At 42.0% G+C, this 22,072-nt stretch overlaps 1 protein-coding gene across 1 annotated transcript; it reads left to right on the plus strand.

Annotated features, from left to right (window-relative positions):
• The first annotated feature begins 7,545 nt into the window (after positions 1-7,545).
• Positions 7,546-12,717, plus strand: LOC128689148 (uncharacterized). The gene is made up of 3 exons (XM_053777280.2): positions 7,546-7,761; positions 11,811-11,837; positions 12,431-12,717. Exons 1-3 carry the CDS (start codon positions 7,575-7,577, stop codon positions 12,700-12,702), a joined length of 486 nt encoding a protein of 161 aa, XP_053633255.2. The 5' UTR covers positions 7,546-7,574; the 3' UTR covers positions 12,703-12,717.
• Positions 12,718-22,072: the final 9,355 nt, after the last annotated feature.

The raw sequence follows: 22,072 nt of genomic DNA on the forward strand, positions 1-22,072 counted from the left end.
ACATAATTCTTGAGGTCCCGCAAATTTTCTGTCCCAGTTCTTCAGCAGGGAACATTAACAACCAAGTCCAGTGCCCACACATTAAATTCAGTATGGCATCTCCCCTTCCTGGCGTCACTACCGTCTGTTCTACCCCCCCCCCCTTCCTTTGAAATTTCTCGAAGGGTCCAAACGGCATCACATTTTAATACGCAATTATTATATTATTCATTTATATGTTGTACATTTAGGAAATTATGTAAAAAGTTTTCACAAGATGTATAATTTAGTAAATTTATAGAAAAATAAAGAGAATATATAGAAGATAAAATGGAATGAATTTAGATGTGGAGCTTCAAAAGTATGTATATATTGGTGAATTAAAAATGTAGTAATTTTACAGAAACTAGAAGAGTTTGGGTGTGTGGAGGCACAGAACATGGCTGGTAAAAATCACAGTTCTTGCGTCTTTATAACAGTTAATCAGACATGTTGTAGGAGGGTGAATGTGGAGGAGTGAGTGGGTGTAGGGGGAGGATGGGTGTAGATAATGTGAGAGAGGGAGGAGAGGTACATGTGATAGAGGGTGAGAATTAGATAGGTTGGTCGTGGTCTTGGGTGTAGTGTGTACCAGCTGCTAATTAAGAGGCCGGGCAATTGATTGAGGGAGGGAGTGATAGTGAGAATGGGGTAAATTAATGGGGGTATTGAGGGATTTTTAATATTTTTAAAGAAGGGAGCTGATTCAGAGAGGCGCTAAAGTGATGAGAAGTAGAGGAGGGTTGATGAAAGTGGGGGAGGAGAAGGTGGTGGGTTGCGGGATAGTGATGGAGAGGGTGGGGGTGATGGATGGGTGATGGTGGAAGCTGATGATAGAGGAGACAGAAGTAAGAATGGAGGGAGGTGATGGAAGGGGAGGGTGATAGGGCAGGATGGAGAGTTAGAGTGATGTAGGGGGATTTTAGAGTAGTGATGGAGAGGGTGTAGGGTGATAGAGAGGGTGGGGGTGATGGAGTAGGGGATCATGGTGAGGTTGATGATGGAGGGGTGATGGATTCTAATTTAGTGAAGGAGTGGGTGTGTGGATATGGAGAGAGTAATGGAGGGAGGTTTAGGGGGAGGTGAGAGGGTAGATGAGATGAGAGGATAGGGGAGATGGGGATGGAGATTGGTACAAATGAAATCATTGAGGTCATAGGGGAAACAGGAAAGGTGCAGTAAGAAGACATTGAGATTAGATGGCAGGTTAGAATGTATTTTTGGTAATAGGGAGAGGAAAGTTTGAGGGAAGAAGTGGTCTAAGATCGTGGGGAAGAGGTAATCATAGATGATAAAAGAATCTTCCTAAAAAAAATGTGAAAAAAAAAATTTGATCCTAAGAAATGGAGGGAAGATGAACTCTTGTTGAAACCAAAACTTCACCAGCTTGGAAAATAAAAAATGCTGGACAAGAAAGACCGTAGAGCTAGCCATAGCGAGGGTAGCCATAGTTAGTCGTTCCCTACTACTCCTAATTATGTCTATCGCTGATCTATATCTGCTAATCAGGTCCTCACTCCAACGTCTACCAACACCCTTGCCTCCAGCACTGAGGCAGATAACAGGATTGTTCCCAGTACCTTTCATGATATTATCAAGGCGGGTAAAATATCCTGCATCCCAGCCCCAGGAAAACAAACTTTCTGCCACCTCAAAACATTCTGTCTAAAAACTACATCCACTAGTGGGGTTATTTGTCACTGGTGACTCGGCCTACCAATGTTCTCATTTGTCTGCAGTATGTAAGACAAATGAGAACAGTGGTAGGCCGAGTCACCAGTGACAAATAACCCCACTAGTGAATGTGCTGCACTTTAATCAAGATTGATGGCCTGAAAACATCTACTCCAGGCTGTGTCACTGAAGAAGGCGCTGGCTGGCAAAACTTTTCCAGAATAAAAAATACCGAATTGTTGCAAAAATGTCTGATAACAGCGCTCTCAGGTCTTTGGATCTGTGTTGCCTCATCCACTCTATCCATTAATAATGAAGACATGGATCCCAGTTGTCAATTCCACGAGCAATTTTTAGGTAATTTTTAGTACTTATAACGATGTTCCTGTCTAACCAGGGCGCCAACGAAGAAGCCTGGAACCTTTGGAAGATAGTTTTGATTGATGTGGTCAGTAAAGCGATGTATGCAACTATTCCCCCCCCCCGTCTCCTCAGTTTCCTGCGAACCTGGTTATAATCTTTATCGTAAACAATGATATATATATATATATATATATATATATATATATATATATATATATATATATATATATATATATATATATATATATATATATATATATATATATATATATATATATATTATTTTATTTTTTTTTTTATTATCACACTGGCCGATTCCCACCAAGGCAGGGTGGCCCGAAAAAGAAAAACTTTCACCATCATTCACTCCATCACTGTCTTGCCAGAAGGGTGCTTTACACTACAGTTTTTAAACTGCAACATTAACACCCCTCCTTCAGAGTGCAGGCACTGTACTTCCCATCTCCAGGACTCAAGTCCGGCCTGCCGGTTTCCCTGAACCCCTTCATAAATGTTACTTTGCTCACACTCCAACAGCACGTCAAGTATTAAAAACCATTTGTCTCCATTCACTCCTATCAAACATGCTCACGCATGCCTGCTGGAAGTCCAAGCCCCTCGCACACAAAACCTCCTTTACCCCCTCCCTCCAACCTTTCCTAGGCCGACCCCTACCCCGCCTTCCTTCCACTACAGACTGATACACTCTTGAAGTCATTCTGTTTCGCTCCATTCTCTCTACATGTCCGAACCACCTCAACAACCCTTCCTCAGCCCTCTGGACAGCAGTTTTGGTAATCCCGCACCTCCTCCTAACTTCCAAACTACGAATTCTCTGCATTATATTCACACCACACATTGCCCTCAGACATGACATCTCCACTGTCTCCAGCCTTCTCCTCGCTGCAACTATACTCTCATACATTCTAAACTATACTCTCATACATTCCCCTCTTTGCCTCCAAGGACAAAGTTCTTTGTCTCCACAGACTCCTAAGTGCACCACTCACTCTTTTCCCCTCATCAATTCTATGATTCACCTCATCTTTCATAGACCCATCCGCTGACACGTCCACTCCCAAATATCTGAATACATTCACCTCCTCCATACTCTCTCCCTCCAATCTGATATTCAATCTTTCATCACCTAATCTTTTTCTTATCCTCATAACCTTACTCTTTCCTGTATTCACCTTTAATTTTCTTCTTTCTTCCAAATTCATCCACCAATCTCTGCAACTTCTCTTCAGAATCTCCCAAGAGCACAGTGTCATCAGCAAAGAGCAGCTGTGACAACTCCCACTTTGTGTGTGATTCTTTATCTTTTAACTCCACGCCTCTTGCCAAGACCCTCGCATTTACTTCTCTTACAACCCCATCTATAAATATATTAAACAACCACGGTGACATCACACATCCTTGTCTAAGGCCTACTTTTACTGGGAAATAATTTCCCTCTTTCCTACATACTCTAACTTGAGCCTCACTATCCTCGTAAAAACTCTTCACTGCTTTCAGTAACCTACCTCCTACACCATACACTTGCAACATCTGCCACATTGCCCCCCTATCCACCCTGTCATACGCCTTTTCCAAATCCATAAATGCCACAAAGACCTCTTTAGCCTTATCTAAATACTGTTCACTTATATGTTTCACTGTAAACACCTAGTCCACAAACCCCCTACCTTTCCTAAAGCCTCCTTGTTCATCTGCTATCCTATTCTCCGTCTTACTCTTAATTCTTTCAATAATAACTCTACCATACACTTTACCAGGTGTACTCAGCAGACTTATCCCCCTATAATTTTTGCACTCTCTTTTATCCCCTTTGCCTTTATACAAAGGAACTATGCATGCTCTCTGCCAATCCCTAGGTACCTTACCCTCTTCCATACATTTATTAAATAATTGCACCAACCACTCCAAAACTATATCCCCACCTGCTTTTAACATTTCTATCTTTATCCCATCAATCCCGGCTGCCTTACCCCCTTTCATTTTACCTACTCCCTCACGAACTTCCCCCACACTCACAACTGGCTCTTCCTCACTCCTACAAGATGTTATTCCTCCTTGTCCTATACACGAAATCACAGCTTCCCTATCTTCATCAACATTTAACAATTCCTCAAAATATTCCCTCCATCTTCCCAATACCTCTAACTCTCCATTTAATAACTCTCCTCTCCTATTTTTAACTGACAAATCCATTTGTTCTCTAGGCTTTCTTAACTTGTTAATCTCACTCCAAAACTTTTTCTTATTTTCAACAAAATTTGTTGATAACATCTCACCCACTCTCTCATTTGCTCTCTTTTTACATTGCTTCACCACTCTCTTAACCTCTCTCTTTTTCTCCATATACTCTTCCCTCCTTGCATCACTTCTACTTTGTAAAAACTTTTCATATGCTAACTTTTTCTCCCTTACTACTCTCTTTACATCATCATTCCACCAATCGCTCCTCTTCCCTCCCGCACCCACTTTCCTGTAACCACAAACTTCTGCTGAACACTCTAACACTACATTTTTAAACCTACCCCATACCTCTTCGATCCCATTGCCTATGCTCTCATTAGCCCATCTATCCTCCAATAGCTGTTTATATCTTACCCTAACTGCCTCCTCTTTTAGTTTATAAACCTTCACCTCTCTCTTCCCTGATGCTTCTATTCTCCTTGTATCCCATCTACCTTTTACTCTCAGTGTAGCTACAACTAGAAAGTGATCTGATAATATCTGTGGCCCCTCTTTAAACATGTACATCCTGAAGTCTACTCAACAGTCTTTTATCTACCAATACATAATCCAACAAACTACTGTCATTTCGCCCTACATCATATCTTGTATACTTATTTATCCTCTTTTTCTTAAAATATGTATTACCTATAACTAAACCCCTTTCTATACAAAGTTCAATCAAAGGGCTCCCATTATCATTTACACCTGGCACCCCAAACTTACCTACCACACCCTCTCTAAAAGTTTCTCCTACTTTAGCATTCAGGTCCCCTACCACAATTACTCTCTCACTTGGTTCAAAGGCTCCTATACATTCACTTAACATCTCCCAAAATCTCTCTCTCTCCTCTACATTCCTCTCTTCTCCAGGTGCATACACGCATATTATGACCCACTTTTCGCATCCAACCTTTACTTTAATCCACATAATTCTTGAATTTACACATTCATATTCTCTTTTCTCCTTCCATAACTGATCATTTAACATTACTGCTACCCCTTCCTTTGCTCTAACTCTCTCAGATACTCCAGATTTAATCCCATTTATTTCCCCCCACTGAAACTCCCCTACCCCCTTCAGCTTTGTTTCGCTTAGGGCCAGGACATCCAACTTCTTTTCATTCATAACATCAGCAATCATCTGTTTCTTGTCATCCGCACTACATCCACGCACATTTAAGCATCCCAGTTTTATAAAGTTTTTCTTCTTCTCTTTTTTAGTAAATGTCTACAGGAGAAGGGGTTACTAGCCCATTGCTCCCGGCATTTTAGTCGCCTCATACGACACGCATGGCTTACGGAGGAAAGATTCTTTTCCACTTTCCCATGGACAATAGAAGAAATGAAGAAGAACAAGAGCTATTTAGAAAAAGGGGAAAAACCTAGATGTATGTATATATATATGCATGTGCGTGTCTGTGAAGTGTGACCAAAGTGTAAGTAGGAGTAGCAAGATATCCCTGTTATCTAGCGTGTTTATGAGACAGAAAAAGAAACCAGCAATCCTACCATCATGCAAAACAGTTACAGGTTTCTGTTTCACAGTCATCTGGCAGGACGGTAGTACTTCCCTGGGTGGTTGCTGTCTACCAACCTACTACCTAGATCACATCATATATATATATATATATATATATATATATATATATATATATATATATATATATATATATATATATATATATATATATATATATATACATATATATATGTATATATATATATATATATATATATATATATATATATATATATATATATATATATATATATATATATATATATATATATTTCCTGTATATCGTCACGAGCCTAAAGATAATACTTGGACAAAGTTGTTGAAACCCTACTTGTTCCTGCAATTTCGACCATAAAGAATAACAGCAGATCTATACATACTACGGTAGGTGAAAATTTATATGTATAAAATAGTTTCAAATCTTAATCATAAGAATAATGATACATAATAACAATACCCATATTTCTACAAGTGCATGTACAAATAATATGTACTGTGCATGCACATGTACATATCCTTATTTCTACAAGTACATGTACAAGGTATACAGGCTTAGCTGACATCAACGACATTACTATACAGAAAGCCCCTCGTTTTGCAGAGCACTTCGGACAAATTAGGTCAATTCTGTCCCAGGATGCTACCCACACCAGTCGACTAACACTCAAGTACCCATTTTATACTGATGGTTAAATGGGGACAAAACGTGTCTTATGGAAACACGTCCTAATGTTTTCCAGTCGTGCCGGGGATTCGATCCCCGGACCTCAGTGTGTTAGGTGAGTGCGCCAGCGATCGAACTACACGACACCTGAGGGTCGCAGATAAGAGTGAGAACGGCAACCTGAAGGGCAGGTGGTGCTTCACAGCGGGTGTGTACCACGACGCGTTAGTGCATCCAGCAGCCACTATATAACACATACGAGGTCGCCTCATACACACTTTCAGCGTAAGAACATCATGAAGTGTGTTGCAACTCTGACTTTTGTCCTCGGTACAGAAAAGTTCCTAAAGTAACTCATTTAATGTATTCCACCTGTGTTTATTCTTCATAAAAGTTAAAGTAGTGTTTCTAGAGAGAGGTGGACTGTTTTATAACCTGATAATTAAAACTTCAAAGTACTAGCTTCTATTGGGATGATTTGTGGGGAGAGTGTGAGGGAAGAAATGTGTGACTGATAAAGAAGAGTAAGAGATATGAAAAATATTGGTGTTCCAGCGTAGTAAGGACGGTGGAGTTGCATGTGTAAAAGAGTATTGAAGTGGGTTGGAAAGATGGAAGCAGCAAAGTAAGTGATGGATGGAGGAGTGTGAGAAGGATGAAGGAGTGGTGAAATGTGGGTGGAAGAGAAAAGACTGAGAAGTATGAAGAATAAATTAAAAAATCGTAGAGGAAAAAAAGAAGAATGTGAGATACGGGGAGAATGGGAGGAGAGGATAGGGAGAAAGATGGTAATAGAAGAGTTGAATTTACCGAATATATATAAAAAAATACAGAATTTCTCATGAAGTTACATGTGCGTAGCCATCCGAGGTAAAGTCATTAATATGATACGCTGAGGTCAGTGGTCACCTGCAGTCTGGGAGTTAGCGTGGGGTGTTACCAAGCACCATGGCTTGTTGTAGTGTTTTAGAATCTCAGGTTCAGGTGTTGAAGAAGGAGGTTCTTCTTCTACAGGAGGAAAATAGGAGGCTGAAGCTTCGCCTAGATGAGTTTGGGAGTGAGTATGAGAAGGATTTAGCTGGTAAGGAGGAAATGGTCACCAGCAGTGATAGTGGCAGCCGCTTTAAGTGGCGAGTGGTTCACAGTTCAGGAAGAAGGAAGATAAGGAGGTTTAACAGAGAAGATGTGAAGGTAGGAAATCGATTCTCTGTTCTCCAGGACGAGTGCACTTCAATGGTTAGTGAGGTTGAAGGTACCACTGATTCCCCTGCTAATCAAGGTAAGAATATTTTAATAGTAGGAGATTCTCAGGTAAGATATATAGACCGTGCTTTTTGTAAAAGAGACAGAAAGATCAGACAGAGTTTGTGCCTTCCAAAAGCTGGTGTTGGTGACATAGTCAGCAGGTTGGATAATATAATGTCAGGTAATGGGAACAAGCCCATTATCAGTATTAGTGCTAGGGGTAATGACATTAGGAAGGGCAGGAGAGAGGAGCTGCTGGATAAGTACAGGTCAGCCATAGAAGTAGTTAGGTCTAAGGGAGGGATCCCAGTCATATGTAGCATCTTGCCTAGAAAGGGAGTGAGCAATAAATCGATGTCTAGGGCAATTGGTATAAATTGCTGGCTTGACAGGTACTGCAAGGAACCTGCAATCCCATTTATAGATAACTGGGACCTATTCTATGGCAAACGTCATATGTACGCAAGGGATGGAGTTCATCTCTCTGGGGCTGGAGTGGTTGCATTAGCCAATTCGATTGAGAGGGTAATTGATGACTTGTCTAGGAATTTAAATTGATAGATTATAGAGGTATGGGTGTTTGTGGGAAGCAATCAGGCTGCAGTATTAGGGTTAAAAACAGCAGTTATTACCGGGATACCTCAGGGATATGTTTAAAAGACAATATTCAAAATAAAGTTGCTAGTAATGGCAAATCAATTGGTCAACAAACAAAGAGAGATAGCAGAGGGCAACGAGTGACTAGTTCCCTTAAGGTTTACTATACAAATAGTAGGAGTCTAAGAAATAAGATAGATGAGCTAAGATTACTTGCAAGTGTAGGTAATATAAATATTATTGGTATAACAGAGACCTAGTTCAACCTGAAAGACAGAGAAATGCCTTCTGAATGCGACATGCAGGGTTATAAACTACTCCACAGTGATAGGGTTAACAGGAAGGGTGGTGGAGTGGCGATGTTTGTCAGCTAAAATTTAAATTGTTGTCTTAGACATGATATAAGATTAGAAACATCGAACACACAATCTGTTTGGCTACAATTTCTCGAGGGTCGTGACAAATTAATTTTTGGACGTGAGTTATAGGCCCTCAAACCTTGATAGGCAGTGCGGTAAGCTCTTATGGGACGAAATTCATAAGGCCTCTAGATATGAAAATGTTGTGTTAATGGGAGATTTTAACTTTAGACAAATTGATTAGAACAATATGACATGAAATCTTGAGTCTAATGTCTTTCTTGATACGTTTTAGGATTGCTTTTTAGAACAGTTTGTGACAGAACCAAAGAGAGGAAACAATCTACTTGACTTGGTTCTTGCCAACAAAGAGACACTAATTAATAATCTTGAGGTTAATGATGAGCTTGAGGAAAGTGATCACAAATCACTTAGTTTCAATATATCATGGAATTACCCAAATAACTGCAATCAAATCTCTGTCACAGATTTTCGCTTGGCCGACTTCATGGGACTGAAAAATTACCTGGGTGGGCTAAATTGGGATGTCCTGACTATGGGTCTGGTAGGTAATCTTGGTTGCCAATTTGACGTTTTTCAGAGCATAGTTCTAGCTGCCAAGACAACTTTTGTTCCGAGTAGGGAAATTAGATCTAACAGAAATGATCCCAAATGGATGAACAATAGATTAAAACATCTCATTGGTCGAACGAGAGGCATATATAGGCGTATCAAAAGAGGGGATGGGCAGTTAAGAAATCAATATATTCAATTAAAGAGAAATAAAGAAAGGAATAAGAAAAGCAAAAAGGGATTATGAGGTTAAGGTCCCAAGGGATTCGAAGACTAATCCAAAAGGGTTCTTTCAGGTATACAGATTAAGGATAAGATAGTTAAGAGTAACTCTGATCAGATCACTGACAGTGATAAGGATATGTGTGAATTTTTCAGTTCCTACTTCCTCTCAGTTTTTATCCAGGAAAATACTAGCGAAATTCCTGAAATAATAGATTATGTAGAACGGGACGATAATAAACTATGCACGATTGCAGTAACTAGTGACATGGTGCTCAGACAAAAAGACAAGCTGAAACCTAACAAATCCCCAGGCTCTGATGAACTGTTTGCAAGGGTGTTAAAGGAATGTAAAGAGGAACTTAGCATACCTTTAACTAATCTTTTTAACATATCACTACAAACTGGCATAGTGCCTGATAAGTGGAAAATGATGATAGGTCCTTGGTTTCGAACTATAGTCCAATAAGCCTTACCTCCATATTGGAAAAATTTATGGAATCAATAATTGCCGAAGAAATTCGTAGCCATCTTGATAGGCATACATTGAGTAATGAATCTCAACACGTTTTTACAAAGGAGCGTTCCTGACTTACGAATTTACTAAATTTTTTCACTAAGGTGTTTACATAGATCATGGTAATGAATATGATATTGTGTATATGGACTTCAGTAAGACTTTCGATAGAGTTCCACATCAGAGGTTACTGAGGAAACTTAAAGCACACAGAATAGAAGGAGAAATTTTTTCCTGGGTAGAGGCATGGTTGACAAATAGGCAGCAGAGAGTTTGCATAAATGGGGAGAAATCAGAATGTTGCACGTCACAAGCGGGGTTCCGCAGGGGTCAGTGTTGGGTCCGTTGTTGTTCACAATTTACATAAACGACATAGATGAGGGAATAAATAGCGACGTCAGCAATTTTGCTGATGACACCAAAATATGCCGGCCAATTCATTCTAATGAGGACACTAGAGCACTCCAGGATGATTCGAATAGACTGATGCAATGGTCGGAGAAGTGGAAGATGCAGTTTAATATTGACAAATGCAAAGTTCTAAATGTTGGACAGGAAAATAACCATGCCACATATAAACTAAATAATGAAGATCTTAATACTATTGATTGCGAAAAGGCTTTAGGAGTTCTGGTTAGCAGTACTCTAAAACCAAGACAACAATGCATCAGTGTTCGCAATAAAGCTAACAGAATTCTTGGCTTCATATCTAGAAGTATAAATAATATAAGTCCTCAGGTTGTTCTTCGACTCTATATATACTTGGTTAGGCCTCATTTAGATTATGCTGCTCAGTTCTGGTCACCGTATTCCACAATGGATATAACTGCTCTCGAAAAAGTACAGAGGAGGATAACAAAGTTGATCCCATGTATCAGAAATCTTCCCAATGAGGATAGATTGAAGGCCCTGAATCTGCACTTTCTCGAAAGGCATAGAATTAGGGGGGATATGATCAAGGAGTATAAATGGAAAACAGGAATAAATAAAGGAGATGCAAGTAGCGTGCTGAAAATTTCCAGCCAAGACAGGACTCACAGCAATGGCTTCAACTTGGAAAATTTCAGATTCAGGAAAGATATAGGAAAGCACTGGTTTGGTAACAGAGTTGTGGATGAGTGGAACAAACTCCCGAGTACAGTTATTGAGGCTAAAACGTTGTGTAGTTTTAAAAATAGGTTGGATAGATACATGAGTGGGTGTGGGTAGGTGTGAGTTGGACCTGACTAGCTTATGCTGCTGGGTCTGGTGCCGTGCTCTTTCCTTGAGTGAAGGTGACCAGACTGGGTGGGTCATTGGGCTAATCCGGGGGGGAAGACATGGACCTGCTCCGCATGGGTCAGTAGGCCTGTTGCAGTGTTCCTTCTTTCTTATGTTCTAATGTTCTTACTGATAAAGACAAGTGTAACAATTAGGTATCTTTATTCTGAAACATTGCACCTACACAGAAGATTTTTTTCATTCAAATACAGAGAAGGTAGTAGAAACAATAGAGAAATAGAGACAACGTAATCAGTCCATTCATCCTCGAAGAAGTAGTCAGTAGTTCAGCCTAGAGAAGAGTTCTGCTCCATAATCTGGGACTGACCACCTCAAAACTACGTTTTCGAGGATGATCGACTGAATACATCGTCTTTACATCTCTGCTACTTCTACCGCTTTCTACAAACATCACGACTATAAACACTGATTATACCATCACCATTATCAGCAACAAAAGCAAATATCCTAATGTGAAACAGTCACCATCAAGGCTATATACAAATTCTATATACATCTGAATTTACTAATAAAATTAAATAATTTACTTTTCAGCGGCGTTCATCGTGCCCTCCCGTCAAGGTACGATATTCTAATTCAATTTTAATCCTTAATAAATTCATTTGCCGCAGCTACTAGCTTACTGTACATGCCGCATCCATCCTGTGGACGGTAGAGTAAGACATTATAGATACACAAAAAGCCTAGGAACTAAGCACTAAAAATATTAAAAGCAATACAAATTTATTTACTAGCATTATATTGTATTTTCATATTGTGGCTTCATCCTCAGGGTTGATCTAAAGATAGATTCTGCTCATTTCTGTAAAGAGTAAATGATATTATATTGCACAGAAACGAAGCAGCAACAATCAGAAACCATAAGAGCTAAACCATTGGATTTATCAGGACCACTCAACACTTACTGAAAACACACGGAACAATTTAATGTTCCTTTAGAGCTAGACAGTATAAGTCATGTGCTTTTTACAAAGGTATTTCATGTGAAACCTTTTATTTCCTTAATATGAAAATTGAAACTTCATTACATTAAAAATGTAAACGAACATAATTTGCAACATTTTAGTTTCAGCTAACATTATGCTAGTTGTTCCAACTTTTTATAACACTTACGCCATTATGTTTAACGTAATTCACTGTTACTTCCTCTCCAGTGGATTGTCCAGGCGATTTCATAAACTTCAGTGTAGATCCCACGACGCCAGTGTGCATACAATTCTACATGTACGGAAAAATAACTAAGGGGTCATGGTCCGAAATCAGAGCAAAGTGCCAGAAAGAAGGGGCTGACCTAGCTGAGCTTAAAGGTGACCTTCACATTCAGGTGCGCGATTACATCTTCAATCACCCAGGTGAGACAATTTATCACTTTTCCTCTAGTCGTATAGAATATCTGTTGAATTTCTACATAGTTTCAAGTTTATGAATTATGAGATCACACATATGAAAAACACGCAACAATCATTGAGCTTATTAAACTTTGGATTGTTAATGAAAAAAAATAGAATTTAATAACGACTTTTTACCCAGAAGTTTGGTATGGCAATGAGAAATCCACTCTCAGCAATTTGTATATGGAATATTTTCAGACGAGACTGCTTAATAGAATTCTTTCCAATAAAGTTAAGTGGTACAGATATGTTAATGATGTTTCATGGATATTAATCCAAAATATAGATATAAACCATACCTTATTTAAATAAAAATCTAGCTCTTTGCATGAAGTTTACTGTTAACATGACTCAGGAAATCGTAATGACACGATTGCAAACAAACCATACCACGGGCGGGATTTGAGCCCGCGGTCAGAGAGTCTCAAAACTCCAGACCGTTGCGTTAGCCACTGGGCCAGTTAGCTTCAATAAGATTCGTCCAACTAGATGTATTTCTACGCCATAGGAAGGTTAGCATAGGCACAACTGTGTCTAACGCGACGGTCTGGAGTTTTGTGACTCTCTGACCACTGGTTGAAATCCCACCCGTGGTATGTTTTTTTTTTTTTAACTGTTAAATTTGAACACAATAAATCATTGCCTTTTCTACATATCTAAATTATAAAAGGGAACCATGATTTAAAATTTCAAACATACAGAAAACAAACAAATAACTCACTTATGTGCAGTATTATTCTCCACAACACGAGTTAAACTTTTTGTGTTCTCATCTATGTTTTTCAGAACTTGTAGCCCAGAGTTCATAGATGAAGAAATTTTTAAGGTTAATGAAACAGTAAATGATTTAAAATACACAAAAAACACAACTGATAAGTCTTAACACTGCCAGAAATACATCTGTCAATTTGAGAAAGGCAAAACATATTCAACCAAGCAAATAATGGTTTTCCATTACCATGAAAACCTACTAAATATAACTTCTTTACTTATTTTTTTTAAATCACTGTATTATTAATACAGCAAAAGTTACAGTAAAAAAATTTTGTTTAAGAATTACCCAAAAAAAAAAACTCGCTGTGTATAAGATTCCCTAAATAAAAATGCAGTAAAGTTTACTAAGGTTAAACAAGAAAAAGACTTGAAGTAAAAATATAACAGCATAAATACAGCATTAGAACTGCACAAGAAACTAATGCTGTGTTTATGTGAGAGATTTTGATCGCCCACCGGATCTTCCAAACACCGGAGAGGTCCATCAAGCAGGTTTATCGTTGAAATATAATCGAACCATGTTTCGTAAAAGAATTTTAAAATCAACATTAATTTTCGATCAAATAAATTAGATTCATTTATAATTCAAAGAATTTGAAATGGATTTAATCTTTATCTGGCATGTCACTAATAAATTGTATTTGACATGTGACCCGACGAAATCATCACTACACTCATGATCAGAGTGCTGGGTCAGGTGTCAGGTCACATGCTTAGCTTGCTGGGTCAGGTGTCAGGTCACATGCTTAGCTTGCTGGGTCAGGTGTCAGGTCACATGCTTAGCTTGCTGGGGCAGGTGTCAGGTCACATGCTTAGCTTGCTGGGGCAGGTGTCAGGTCACATGCTTAGCTTGCTGGGTTAGGTGTCAGGTCACATGCTTAGCTTGCTGGGTCAGGTGTCAGGTCACATGCTTAGCTTGCTGGGGCAGGTGTCAGGTCACATGCTTAGCTTGCTGGGTCAGGTGTCAGGTCACATGCTTAGCTTGCTGGGTCAGGTGTCAGGTCACACACGCTTAGGCGTGCTGGTTCAGGTGTCAGGTCACATGCTTAGCTTGCTGGGTCAGGTGTCAGGTCACATGCTTAGCTTGCTGGGGCAGGTGTCAGGTCACATGCTTAGCTTGCTGGGTCAGGTGTCAGGTCACATGCTTAGCTTGCTGGGTCAGGTGTCAGGTCACATGCTTAGCGTGCTGGGTCAGGTGTCAGGTCACATGCTTAGCTTGCTGGGTCAGGTGTCAGGTCACATGCTTAGCTTGCTGGGTCAGGTGTCAGGTCACATGCTTAGCTTGCTGGGTCAGGTGTCAGGTCACATGCTTAGCTTGCTGGGTTAGGTGTCAGGTCACATGCTTAGCTTGCTGGGTCAGGTGTCAGGTCACATGCTTAGCTTGCTGGGTCAGGTGTCAGGTCACATGCTTAGCTTGCTGGGTCAGGTGTAGGTCACATGCTTAGCTTGCTGGGTCAGGTGTCAGGTCACATGCTTAGCTTGCTGGGTCAGGTGTCAGGTCATATGCTTAGCATGCTGGGTCAGGTGTCAGGTCACATGCTTAGCTTGCTGGGTCAGGTGTCAGGTCACATGCTTAACTTGCTGGGTCAGGTGTCAGGTCACATGCTTAGCTTGCTGGGTCAGGTGTCAGGTCACATGCTTAGCTTGCTGGGTCAGGTGTCAGGTCATATGCTTAGCTTGCTGGGTCAGGTGTCAGGTCACATGCTTAGCTTGCTGGGTCAGGTGTTAGGTCATATGCTTAGCTTGCTGAGTCAGGTGTCAGGTCACATGCTTAGCTTGCTGGGTCAGGTGTCAGGTCACATGCTTAGCTTGCTGGGTCAGGTGTCAGGTCATATGCTTAGCTTGCTGGGTCAGGTGTCAGGTCATATGCTTAGCTTGCTGAGTCAGGTGTCAGGTCACATGCTTAGCTTGCTGGGTCAGGTGTCAGGTCACATGCTTAGCTTGCTGGGTCAGGTGTCAGGTCACATGCTTAGCTTGCTCAGGTGTCAGGTCACATGCTTAGCTTGCTGGGTCAGGTGTCAGGTCATATGCTTAGCGTGCTGGGTCAGGTGTCAGGTCACATGCTTAGCTTGCTGGTCAGGTGTCAGGTCACATGCTTAGCTTGCTGTTTCAGGTGTCAGGTCACATGCTTAGCTTGCTGGGTCAGGTGTCAGGTCACATGCTTAGCTTGCTGGGTCAGGTGTCAGGTCACATGCTTAGCTTGCTGGGTCAGGTGTCAGGTCACATGCTTAGCTTGCTGGGTCAGGTGTCAGGTCACATGCTTAGCTTGCTGGGTCAGGTGTCAGGTCACATGCTTAGCTTGCTGGGTCAGGTGTCAGGTCACATGCTTAGCTTGCTGGGTCAGGTGTCAGGTCACATGCTTAGCTTGCTGAGTCAGGTGTCAGGTCATGCTTAGCTTGCTGGGTCAGGTGTCAGGTCACATGCTTAGCTTGCTGGGCAGGTGTCAGGTCACATGCATGCTGGGTCAGGTGTCAGGTCACATGCTTAGCTTGCTGGGTCAGGTGTCAGGTCACATGCTTAGCTTGCTGGGTCAGGTGTCAGGTCACATGCTTAGCTTGCTGGGTCAGGTGTCAGGTCACATGCTTAGCTTGCTGGGTCAGGTGTCAGGTCACATGCTTAGCTTGCTGGGTCAGGTGTCAGGTCACATGCTTAGCTTGCTGGGTCAGGTGTCAGGTCACATGCTTAGCTTGCTGGGTCAGGTGTCAGGTCACATGCTTAGCTTGCTGGGTCAGGTGTCAGGTCACATGCTTAGCTTGCTGGGTCAGGTGTCAGGTCACATGCTTAGCTTGCTGGGTCAGGTGTCAGGTCACATGCTTAGCTTGCTGGGTCAGGTGTCAGGTCACATGCTTAGCTTGCTGGGTCAGGTGTCAGGTCACATGCTTAGCTTGGGCTGGGTGCTGGGGCAGGTGTCAGGTCACATGCTTAGCTTGCTGGGTCAGGTGTCAGGTCACATGCTTAGCTTGCTGGGTCAGGTGTCAGGTCACATGCTTAGCTTGCTGGGTCAGGTGTCAGGTCACATGCTTAGCTTGCTGGGTCAGGTGTCAGGTCACATGCTTAGCTTGCTGGGTCAGGTGTCAGGTCACATCTTACATGCTTAGCTTGCTGGGTCAGGTGTCAGGTCACATGCTTAGCTTGCTGGGTCAGGTGTCAGGTCACATGCTTAGCTTGCTGGGTCAGGTGTCAGGTCACATGCTTAGCTTGCTGGGTCAGGTGTCAGGTCACATGCTTAGCTTGCTGGGTCAGGTGTCAGGTCACATGCTTAGCTTGCTGGGTCAGGTGTCAGGTCACATGCTTAGCTTGCTGGGTCAGGTGTCAGGTCATATGCTTAGCTTGCTGAGTCAGGTGTCAGGTCACATGCTTAGCTTGCTGGGTCAGGTGTCAGGTCACATGCTTAGCTTGCTGGGTCAGGTGTCAGGTCACATGCTTAGCTTGCTGGGTCAGGTGTCAGGTCACATGCTTAGCTTGCTGGGTCAGGTGTCAGGTCATATGCTTAGCTTGCTGAGTCAGGTGTCAGGTCACATGCTTAGCTTGCTGGGTCAGGTGTCAGGTCACATGCTTAGCTTGCTGGGTCAGGTGTCAGGTCACATGCTTAGCTTGCTGGGGCAGGTGTCAGGTCACATGCTTAGCTTGCTGGGTCAGGTGTCAGGTCACATGCTTAGCTTGCTGGGTCAGGTGTCAGGTCACATGCTTAGCTTGCTGGGTCAGGTGTCAGGTCACATGCTTAGCTTGCTGGGTCAGGTGTCAGGTCACATGCTTAGCTTGCTGGGTCAGGTGTCAGGTCACATGCTTAGTGTGCTGGGTTAGGTGTCAGGTCACATGCTTAGCTTGCTGGGTCAGGTGTCAGGTCACATGCTTAGCGTGCTGGGTCAGGTGTCAGGTCACATGCTTAGCTTGCTGGGTCAGGTGTCAGGTCACATGCTTAGCTTGCTGGGTCAGGTGTCAGGTCACATGCTTAGCGTGCTGGGTCAGGTGTCAGGTCACATGCTTAGCTTGCTGGGTTAGGTGTCAGGTCACATGCTTAGCTTGCTGGGTCAGGTGTCAGGTCACATGCTTAGCGTGCTGGGTCAGGTGTCAGGTCACATGCTTAGCGTGCTGGGTCAGGTGTCAGGTCACATGCTTATCTTGCTGGGTCAGGTGGTCACATGCTTAGCTTGCTGGGTCAGGTGTCAGGTCACATGCTTAGCTTGCTGGGTCAGGTGTCAGGTCACATGCTTAGCTTGCTGGGTCAGGTGTCAGGTCATGCATGCTTAGCTTAGCTTGCTGGGTCTGGGTTAGGTGTCAGGTCACATGCTTAGCTTGCTGGGTCAGGTGTCAGGTCACATGCTTAGCTTAGCTTGCTGGGTCAGGTGTCAGGTCACATGCTTAGCTTAGCTTGCAGGTGTGGTCACATGCTTAGGTCAGGTGTGAGGTCACATGCTTAGCTTGCTGGGTCAGGTGTCAGGTCACATGCTTAGCTTGCTGGGTCAGGTGTCAGGTCACATGCTTAGCCTTCTGGGTCAGGTGTCAGGTCACATGCTTAGCTTGCTGGGTCAGGTGTCAGGTCACATGCTTAGCTGCTGCTGGGTCTTAGGTGTGAGGTCACATGCTTAGCTTGCTGGGTCAGGTGTCAGGTCACATGCTTAGCTTGCTGGGTCAGGTGTCAGGTCACATGCTTAGCTTGCTGGGTCAGGTGTCAGGTCACATGCTTAGCTTGCTGGGTCAGGTGTCAGGTCACATGCTTAGCTTGCTGGGTCAGGTGTCAGGTCACATGCTTAGCTTGCTGGGTCAGGTGTCAGGTCACATGCTTAGCTTGCTGGGTCAGGTGTCAGGTCACATGCTTAGCTTGCTGGGTCAGGTGTCAGGTCACATGCTTAGCTTGCTGGGTTAGGTGTCAGGTCACATGCTTAGCTTGCTGGGTCAGGTGTTAGGTCACATGCTTAGCTTACTGGGTCAGGTGTGAGGTCACATGCTTAGCTTGCTGGGTCAGGTGTCAGGTCACATGCTTAGCTTGCTGGGTCAGGTGTCAGGTCACATGCTTAGCTTGCTGGGTTAGGTGTCAGGTAACATGCTTAGCTATGCTGGGTCAGGTGTCAGGTCACATGCTTAGCTTGCTGGGTCAGGTGTCAGGTCACATGCTTAGCTTGCTGGGTCAGGTGTCAGGTCACATGCTTAGCTTGCTGGGTCAAGTGTCAGGTCACATGCTTAGCTTGCTGGGCTAGGTGTCAGGTCACATGCTTAGCTTGCTGGGTTAGGTGTCAGGTCACATGATTAGCTTGCTGGGGCAGGTGTCAGGTCACATGCTTAGCTTGCTGGGTCAGGTGTCAGGTCACATGCTTAGCTTGCTGGGGCAGGTGTCAGGTCACATGCTTAGCTTGCTGAGTCAGGTGTCAGGTCACATGCTTAGCTTGCTGGGGCAGGTGTCAGGTCACATGCTTAGCTTGCTGAGTCAGGTGTCAGGTCACATGCTTAGCTTGTTGGGTTAGGTGTCAGGTCACATGCTTAGCTTGCTGGGTCAGGTGTCAGGTCACATGCTTAGCTTGCTGGGTCAGGTGTCAGGTCACATGCTTAGCTTGCTGGGTTAGGTGTCAGGTCACATGCTTAGCTTGCTGGGTCAGGTGTCAGGTCACATGCTTAGCTTGCTGGGTCAGGTGTCAGGTCACATGCTTAGCTTGCTGGGTCAGGTGTCAGGTCACATGCTTAGCTTGCTGGGTCAGGTGTCAGGTCACATGCTTAGCTTGCTGGGTCAGGTGTCAGGTCACATGCTTAGCGTGCTGGGTCAGGTGTCAGGTCACATGCTTAGCTTGCTGGGTCAGGTGTCAGGTCACATGCTTAGCTTGCTGGGTCAGGTGTCAGGTCACATGCTTAGCTTACTGGGTCAGGTGTGAGGTCACATGCTTAGCTTGCTGGGTCAGGTGTCAGGTCACATGCTTAGCTTGCTGGGTCAGGTGTCAGGTCACATGCTTAGCTTACTGGGTCAGGTGTCAGGTCACATGCTTAGCTTACTGGGTCAGGTGTCAGGTCACATGCTTAGCTTGCTGGGTCAGGTGTCAGGTCACATGCTTAGCTTGCTGAGTCAGGTGTCAGGTCACATGCTTAGCTTGCTGGGTCAGGTGTCAGGACACATGCTTAGCTTACTGGGTCAGGTGTCAGGTCACATGCTTAGCTTACTGGGTCAGGTGTCAGGTCACATGCTTAGCTTACTGGGTCAGGTGTCAGGTCACATGCTTAGCTTGCTGGTTCAGGTGTCAGGTCACATGCTTAGCTTGCTGGGTCAGGTGTCAGGTCACATGCTTAGCGTGCTGGGTCAGGTGTCAGGTTATGTATGTGAGGTGATATCTCAGCCTTATTCGCTTTCTGCTGTTCTTTTATATTTACATTTCCTCATAAATGTGAAGAATCACAATTGGAATTTTACTATTTATCCACAGTGGTTATTTTTTTTCGTATTGTGATATCACCTGTTTAATGTGATCTTGCTGCATATATATATATATATATATATATATATATATATATATATATATATATATATATATATATATATATATATATATATATATATATATATATATATATATATATGTCGTGCCGAATAGGCAGAATTTGCGATCTTGGTTTAAATAGCAAAGCTCATCTTGCCATATAGGATAAGTGAAAATTTGTGTATGCAATAATTTCGCGAAAATCATTCTGAACCTAACGAAAAAGACATATTTCACTATGTTTGTTTAGTATTAAATTATTGTAAACAAATCTAAAATATGTACAGTTGGGTTAGGCTAAAATAAATTGCTCTTGTTATAATAAGGTTAGGTAAGTTTTCTAAGATTCTTTTGGTGCAAAATTGAATTTTTTTACATTAACATTAATGAAAAAAATACATCTACACACACACACATATATATATATATATATATATATATATATATATATATATATTTATATATATATATATATATATATATATATATATATATATATATATACATATATATATATATATATATATATATATATATATATATATATATATATATATATATATATATATGTATATAAATATATATATGTATATATGTATATAGGTAATTGTTTTACATGATGGTGGGATTGCTGGTGTCTTTTGTCTGTCTCATAAATATGCAAGATTACAGGCATGTCTTGCTACTTCTACTTACACTTAGGTCACACTACACATACATGTACACGTTTATTTATACACACTCATCTGAGTTTTCTTTGATTTTATCTTAATAGTTCTTGGTCTTATTACTTTTCCTTTTATATCCATGGGGAAGTGGAATAAGAATCTTTCCTCCGTAATCCATGAGTGTTGTAAAAGTCAGCTAAAATGCCGGGAACAATGGGCTAGTAACCCCTTTTCCTGTAAAGATTACTAAAAAGAATAAGAAGAAAATTGTCACAGTGGGAAGTCTGAATGTGCGTGGATGTTGTGCAAATAATAAGAAAGAGATGATTGTGGATGTTATGAATGAGAAGAAACTGGATGTCCTGGCTTTAAGTGAAACAAAGCTGAAGGGGGTGGGAGAGTTTCAGTGGAGAGGAATAAATGGGATTAGGTCAGGGGTTTCAAATAGAGTTAGAGCTAAAGAAGGAGTAGCAATAATGTTGAAGGAAAACCTATGGCAGGAAAAGAGGAACTACAAATGTATAAATTCAAGGATTATGTGGAGTAAAATAAAGATTGGATGTGAAAAGTGGGTTATAGTAAGCGTGTATGCACCTGGAGAAGAAAGAAGTGTAGAGGAGAGAGAGAGATTCTGGGAAATGTTGAGTGAATGCGTGGGGAGTTTTGAATCAAGTGTGAGAGTAATGGTGGTTGGGGATTTCAATGCTAAAGTGGGAAAAATGTTATGGAGGGAGTAGTAGGTAAATTTGGGGTGCCAGGGGTAAATGTAAATGGGGAGCCTTTAATTGAGCTATGTGTAGAAAGAAATTTGGTAATAAGTAATACATATTTTATGAAAAAGAGGATAAATAAATATACAAGGTATGATGTAGCACGTAATGAAAGTAGTTTGTTAGATTATGTATTGGTGGATAAAAGGTTGATGGGTAGGCTCCAGGATGTACATGTTTATAGAGGGGCAACTGATATATCGGATCATTATTTAGTTGTAGCTACAGTTAGAGTAAGAGGTAGATGGGAAAAGAGGAAGGTGGCAATAACAAGTAAGAGGGAGGTGAAAGTGTATAAACTAAGGGAGGAGGAAGTTCGGGCGAGATATAAGCGACTATTGGCAGAAAGGTGGGCTAGTGCAAAGATGAGTAGTGGAGGGGTTGAAGAGGGATGGAATAGTTTTAAAAATGCAGTATTAGATTGTGGGGCAGAAGTTTGTGGTTATAGGAGGGTGAGGGCAGGAGGAAAGAGGAGTGATTGGTGGAATGATGAAGTAAAGGGTGTGATAAAAGAGAAAAAGGTGGCTTACGAGAGGTTTTTACAAAGCAGAAGTGTTATAAGAAGAGTAGAGTATATGGAGAGTAAAAGAAAGGTGAAGAGAGTGGTGAGAGAGTGCAAAAGGAGAGCAGATGAAAGAGTGGGAAAGGCACTGTCAAGAAATTTTAATGAAAATAAGAAAAATTTTGGAGTGAGTCAAACAAGTTAAGAAAGCCTAGGGAACGAATGGATTT

The sequence above is a fragment of the Cherax quadricarinatus genome, chromosome 21 (genome assembly GCF_038502225.1).
Source record: "Cherax quadricarinatus isolate ZL_2023a chromosome 21, ASM3850222v1, whole genome shotgun sequence".
NCBI lineage: Eukaryota > Metazoa > Arthropoda > Malacostraca > Decapoda > Parastacidae > Cherax > Cherax quadricarinatus.

Bases quoted from the DNA above. Each gene is read 5' to 3' on its own strand.
- LOC128689148 (XM_053777280.2), top strand. From the start codon at position 7,575: ATGGTCACCAGCAGTGATAGTGGCAGCCGCTTTAAGTGGCGAGTGGTT. The intron at 7,762-11,810 runs GTAAGAATATTT...TTTACTTTTCAG, and splicing joins TGATTCCCCTGCTAATCAAG to CGGCGTTCATCGTGCCCTCC. The intron at 11,838-12,430 runs GTACGATATTCT...CTTCCTCTCCAG, and splicing joins CATCGTGCCCTCCCGTCAAG to TGGATTGTCCAGGCGATTTC.